General features: G+C 42.6%; 1 protein-coding gene across 1 annotated transcript in view; it reads left to right on the top strand.

Moving 5' to 3' along the window:
• nav2a (neuron navigator 2a) overlaps nt 1–7,103 on the top strand; it is a gene marked incomplete at its 5' end in the record, with an annotated part of 147,913 nt that overhangs the window by 48,207 nt on the left and 92,603 nt on the right. Inside the window, 5 exon segments of the mRNA XM_080431960.1 lie at nt 955–1,027; nt 2,024–2,059; nt 2,062–2,222; nt 2,225–2,319; nt 6,893–7,023. Of these exon segments, the coding sequence (XP_080288086.1) occupies nt 955–1,027; nt 2,024–2,059; nt 2,062–2,222; nt 2,225–2,319; nt 6,893–7,023 (496 nt within the window).

Genomic DNA, 7,103 nt, shown 5'->3' with positions numbered 1-7,103 from the left:
ATGTCATCATGGGCAGCGGGCATTGTGAGCCGGGCACACCACTTGCACCATGCCAGCAATCTGTGTCAATATAGGCTGAGTGGCTGCTTCTGGCCAAGTGGCAATTTCAACTGTTGTGAATTTAAACTCTGCAACGTCTGTCTTCAAAATACAAGCGAACATGCTAGGGTGATATATATTCTACTGTGTATAAACTTCTTTGACTTGTTTTCATCTTTATTTTACATTTTCTTTCAACTTTCATTGCAATTGTGTCTCTTTTGTTTGTATTGTCTTTTTGTGTTAATGCGTACAACAAGATACCAGGGTTGTGGCTCTTTCGGAGCGGGAACTCCAATATTTCCTGAATGACAGGCGTAAAATGGTTTCGTCTTGTCGCAAAGCTTTGGTTTAAACTAGGCTCACGAAAAGAGAGGGAAGAGAAAAGTACGGTTGGACCTGTTCATGGTCTTCGTCAGGTACAATGCCTCTAGAACCAGGCTTCACACATGAAGTACTCGACTCACGTTTGTTCATTCATTATCTGTTTTCGTCAGTTAGTTTTTGAGTGGGCAGCCGAATTATCTGCCTTGAGACAAGACAGTGGAGTGACAGCATAGGGGACACATGGCATCTAACCTACTGTATTCTAATCCAGTAAGGGTCTCTATACAAGGGTCTCTCTGAAGCTTCAGAGGTATAGAGGTCACTGATGTGTCTGGACTTTTTGCTACTCACGTCACTGAACAGCATGTAAAATACTTAATGGACGCACGAACGCATCCAAATATTCAAATGTGAATGGAAATGTTGAGGCTGGGGGGTGTTTAACATCATCTCTCCCTCCCTCTCTCTCTCTCTCTCTCTCTCTCCCTCTCCCTCTCCCTCTCCCTCTCCCTCTCTCTCTCTCTCTCTCTCATCTCTCTCTCTCCTCTCTCTCTCTCTCTCTCTCTCTCTCCACCTCTCCCCATCCAGATTGAGAACATCGATGCCTGTCTCAGTTTCCTGGCAGCCAAAGGAGTGAACATCCAGGGTCTGTCTGCAGAGGGTAAGCTGAACCACACAAGCACCCCGCCCTGCCTGAGTATACTTAAATGCTTTCTGAACATTACACACTTCACACACTGCCTTTTATGTTAAGCCAAACTCAAATCCCCTTTATTCCTTTTTATTGTTTGACTGATTTTCATCTCTTGTTGTATTTGAATCATTTTGACATGGGTGTTATCCTGTTATCCTTTGATTTGCCTCTGCTTTTATTGTAGGACGAAGCACTCTGTAAAAGTGCCATGCAAATAAAGTGATCATTAAAAAGTATACACGGGCTCATACACAGTCAAATCTGGAGAGTTAACCCTTTAAGACCTGAGGCCGATTCTACAAATGTCTTCTAAATCCCAACAGTTTTCTAAAAAACGTATGTTTCTATGTTAGTGGTTCTCAAACTTTTTCAATGTCAAGGACCCCAAAAAAATTATATGTATTTGGCCACTGACCCCCATCTCAAAATATTTTGTTCCAGGGACCCCCCAGAAGCAAAGAATAGAGTTAAAAATGTTCGCTTTAAAAGAATATAAATATTCAAAGATTTGCACAAATTTTCACGATTTTCAAAAATAGCAGATCTACAAGCTCATAGTGCGGCACTCGGAGCGAACATTTGTAACTCAAATCTTTGCTTCTGAAATCATCAACAAAAAAAAAATGTAAATCCTAACAGTATGTTGCTATATCAGTGGTGCTTCCAACTTTTCATGTCAAGGACCCACCAAAATGATATGTATTTGGCCGCGGACCCCCATCTCAAAATATATTGTTCCAGGGATGCCCAGAAGCACAGATCGGAGTTAAAAATGCTTGTTTTAAAACATATATATTCAAAGATTTGCATACAGTACATTTTCCACGATTTCCCCCCAAAAATAGCCAAAGAAATCCTAAAATGATACAGATGGCGTTCCCGGTTTTACAGTAATGGATTAAATTAACACTGAGGATATTGTGTAACCTATCTAATCTTTATCTTTTTTTGCCCCCCCCCCAGAGATCCGCAATGGGAATCTGAAAGCCATCCTGGGGCTCTCTTCAGTCTGTCACGCTACAAGCAGCAGCAGCAGTCCCACCGGCAGCAGAGCTCCCATCAGCAGCCTCACCCTGTGCCACAACCACAGCCACAGCAGTCCCACGGCAGCGCCCAGCAGCAGCACCCTCCCCTGAGCCAGCAGAGCAGCGCCCCACGCCCTAACTACTCAGCCACACCACTCCGCATGGGACCCCGGCCGCCGCGACAGCCCTCCTCCAAGCCCAGAGAGCAGCAGCGCAGGCCGAGATGCAGTCCAGGTAAGAAGTACCTATACCTGATGGAGGGTCTGGAGGATGACCTCTGACCGCCCCCACCCCCCCCCCCCCCCCCCCCCTCTCTGACCGCTCACGGTGTGTGGGACCGAGTTATTACGCAAGCTCACAACACGTCGCATCGCGACGCGTTGTGAGCTTGTAGATCTGCTATTTTCAAATAGCTGATGTATACGTTACTATATACTGGTTGCTTGTTTCTCTCACAGAATCTGGCAACACTGCCTGTGCTACGTAGCCCGATGCCGCATACTGACGCTGCGCGCCCCATGCCGATGCCGTCGCGGTGGTGCACCTAAAATAGAAGAGCTTGAGTGTAGATCTGGTATTTTGGGCGTCGGACACCGTCTGCACAACAAAATATAAATCAGGCTTTAGTAGTGCTTTGCGCTATAATTAATGTGCCGTTCATTACAACATGCTGATTGACAGATTTCAGGAAGACATTGGATTCTGCAGTGTTGAGAGAGAACGCCAAATACAGTAGACAAAACCATGCATTTCTCTTTCTCTTCTTCCTCTTAGCCTTTCTGTCACTGCTTTTATCATGTTGTCATCTGTCAGCTCATTACTGCGTACTCTGCTGTTCGTGCCTCCTTTCATTGTGGATGGTATCCAGTGTTGATTTCTTCGACTAAAACTATGACGAAAATTGTTCGTCAACTACCTTTTTTCACTGACGAAAACGAAATAAAAACTAAATAGAAACTAAGCTATGATGACTAAAACTGATGACTAAATATATTGACTATTTCGTCAACAAATAAAAACTGGACTATAGTGGAGAGGATATCCAGTAGAACTAAAAGACTCATTTTGTGTTTGGTTGCGCTCGGGTTTTGCGCTCTGAAAATAGCAGAATTGGCTATTTTCAGCATGCAACCAAGTGTAAAATCTACCATTACGACGCCATCAGGTCACCGGCAAAATACATTTTAGTCGACTAAATCAATTAAAATAAAATCTCATGATATTTAGTCGACAAAAACTAGACAGTAAACAGTAAACAGTAAAACAATTCAGATGACTAAAATATGACTAAAACTAAACAGAATCTGATTTCAAAAGACTATGTCTAAAACTGAATCAAAATTTGCTGTCAAAATCAACACTAATGGTATCTCACATCAGCCATTTGTGAATGTAATCTCTCTCTCTCTCTCTCTCTCTCTCTCCCTCTCTCTTCCACGTGTTCCTCTCTTTTTCCTCTCCTCTAGGGATGGCTCTCAGAGTAAACTTCTCAAGTTTTCCCTTGGTCAGAAAAAGACTTCTAGGTCAGCTCTCGCTCCCCTTTTCTCTCTCCTCTCTCTGTGCTCCTCCCTGCACGGTCAAATCCTTTGGTGTTAATTTATCCATTTTGTAAGTCTGAGAGTGTACAAATGGACTCAAATTGGACCCCCCGAAATGCCCCCCCCCCCCCCCCCCCCCACATTTGTACAATCTCAAAGTTAAATTAACACACAGGATTTTAACAGTGTGCTCGTGCTCCTTTTCTCCTCTCACCTATCACCTTCCCCTTTAAACACCCTCCACCTCCACCCCGCCCCTCCACTCCCTATCATTGGGATGGGTAGATGTTGCCCTCCATCACAGACAGGGTTGTATCTGTAATGTATGATCTAGTGCAGTGGTTTTCAACCCTCTTCATGTCAAGGACCCCCAAATTGACACTTATTAGCCTGCGGACCCTAAAATCAATTTTAATTTAACTCAGAGAGTGTACAAATGATAAGGGTCCATTTGTTTCCTAAATATCTTTCATTTTAGCTGGGGACCCCCTGGAACCCCCCTCAAGGACCACTGGTGGTCCCCGGACCACTGGTTTAGAACCACTGATATAGCGTTTGATGTGGGTCTGTGATGAGGGCAAACCTCTACCGTGTGATGCACTGCAAATCCACAATGTAGTTAAATTAACTGTTTAATTCTCAGAATTAAATCAGCACTTAATTTTTTTTAAAGAAGAAGTATTTATTTTTTCCTTCTTCTTTTTTTCTCTCTATTTAATATGCATGAGTGTCACAGTGTGGAGTAGATAGGGAGACCAGAGGCACCGACCGGGGCCCCTGGTTTTTAGGATTGGCCTGTAGGTCTGGCATCACGCCTCATTTGGCATGCCTGCTCAATGGACTGTGAGAGACCTTTAGATAACCCGTGTGTGTAAGAATACGCCTGCGTATGCGCGCGTGTGCGTGCCTGCGTGTGGCAGTGTGTGTACGTGGTCGGGTGGCTGTGTGTATGGGTGGATGACTGGATGTGTGTGTGTGTGTGTGTGTGTGTGTGTGTGTGTGTGTGTGTGTGTGTGTGTGTGTGTGTGTGTGTGTGTATGTGTGCGCGTGCGCGTTTGTGTGTGTGTGAGTACGTGTGAGTATGCCTGCCTGATGAGAATGTCCTACATGGAATGTGACACCGATAATTGACCCGCAGTTGTGTTTTAGGATATGACATTGACACGGCCAGTGTCACCGTTACTATAATACTAGTCGGCTACAACAATGTACTGTAGACTTAAAGCTATAGGGTTTTTGTCAAAATACATGTTAAGATTGCTTTATATTTTGATAGTATAATCATTGGAATAGAGTGTTTGTTCAGTAACAGGGCTCTCCCACTTGATAAAACAGAAAATGCATTTTCAGGTCGGGATACACATTTTATCCAATCAGGAGAGAGAGCTCACACAGGTAGGGCCGTCACAAATACAAATTTAAGTTGACGATTAATTATCACACAAATAATTGCGATTAACGATTTAATTGTGTTTCTGTCGTTGAAAATTAATGGAAACATTATGAATAAAAATTACATTTCTGTTTGGCTTTTAGCTTTCGTAAACAAAAGTTGCACAGGGCAGATATGACAAATAACACATATTTAATTACTTTATACTTAAAAATAAACAATAATAGTGGAAATAGCCGATCTATAAGCTCAAAACGCGTCGCATCGCGACGCGTTTTGAGCTTATAGATCGGCTATTTCCACTATTTTTGATTTTTTTTTTGTGAAAATATGACATTTTTTTTACATGAAATTGATGCACTAATTACAAGCTAAAACATAAACCTTGGTTGTAAAAAAACCAAAGTTGTCTTTTAAAACTGTATTTGGGATGTGGTCTTGCATGCAGCCCATCCCAGATTGTACTGTATTTGCGTTGCACCTGCCCCCGGACCTGCTGATTTTCAAAGCAATATAACAGCTACACCCAGTGGTCAGCATGTGTCAGTACATGTTGAAGAACTGAACATGTATGCCTGGAAGTGGAGAGATGAGAATGAACTCTACCGCACACAGCAGCGCAGTGTGAAGAAATTCACAGGTGTTGCCAATGATACTAATGAAGGCTCTGTTCCATTCTGGTCAAACAGAGTGCTGATATTATGCATATTGGCTCACTGGAAACACTCTGCTACACCAGTGGGTCTAAAGTTGAGGTCCAGGGACCCTCATGGTTCCTTAAGGGGTTTGGTGAGCTTGTAGATCTGCTATTTTTGAAAAATCTTGAAAACATTTTATTATTTTTCCAAAAAACTGTTAGGATTTAGAAAACATTTTTAAGAATCGCCTCAGGTCTTAATAGGTAAAGGGATTTAAAGGAAAATGTCAGGTGATCTCAGACCATTCCTGATGATTTAATACGGTGAAGCCATTTCCTGACATGATAAGATAAATAGCAATCAGTCACAGTGAATCGTGGCATCGATAGAGGAAATGAATGTTTTGATGAAGGATGCTGGTATTGAAAGAGAGATTATCACCCCAGCCATCACATCATGATAATGCCAGTGCTAGTAAATTAGCATGTCATTAGCACCAGCTGTCTCTATGAAAAGCTGGGACTTGTATTATAATTCCAAGATGTATGAAACGTGGCCAAAACTCTATATTTTAAAACTAATTCTATACTCTACTGTATACGGTGTGTGTGTGTGTGTGTGTGTGTGTGTGTGTGTGTGTGTGTACAGTACTGTGTATACTGCATGTGTGTGTATAAAAAATAGGTGCCATGAGCTTGTAGATCTGCTTGTAGATTTTTGAAAGATTGTGAAAAGTTGTGCAAATCCATGACTATATCTTTTTTTCAAGCAAACATTTGTAACTCAAATCTTTGCTTCTGGGCGTTCCTGGAACAAAATATTTTTCAAATGTTCACTTTAAAAAATATATTTTTACATTTTCACGATTTTTCAAAAATAGCAGATCTACAAGCTCATATATATTATATATATATAATCGTAATCCTGGTCAGTAGACCCTCCACAGCAAAACACATAGAGTTAATTTAACTCTGAAGCTGTATGAATGGAGCCAGTGTGCTGTGGTTTGTGTGTAGCATGAACCTGGTGTGTGTGTACACTGAAACATGTTTTCAGTCAGCTCAAATCAAATCACTGCCAACCAGCTTTCTAATTCCTCGTATATCTTTCTTTCTACTTGTTGTACTCTCCTTCTCCAATCTCTTTCTTCACTCTGCTCCCCCACACACCTCTCTCACTATCTCTCCATCCCCTCTCTATCTTTGTCGTTTCTCTCTCTCTCTCTCTCTCTCTCTCAGACTTCCCGGTCCGGCGAGGGCGTCCACTGCGGGCGGTGACATCACTCCCAGAGGGTCGGTCATCTCCCCCGGCAACAGGCGCAGCCAATGTTTTTCTGACAAGACCAAAACTACCGCACACCTTCACAAAGGTATACCACACACACACACACACACACACACACACACACACACACACACACACACACACAAAATGACCTGCTGTGTGTGT

The sequence above is a fragment of the Gymnoscopelus braueri genome, assembly GCF_963280865.1.
Source record: "Gymnoscopelus braueri genome assembly, chromosome: 1".
Lineage (NCBI taxonomy): Eukaryota > Metazoa > Chordata > Actinopteri > Myctophiformes > Myctophidae > Gymnoscopelus > Gymnoscopelus braueri.
This window is presented reverse-complemented; position numbering and strand designations above follow the sequence as displayed.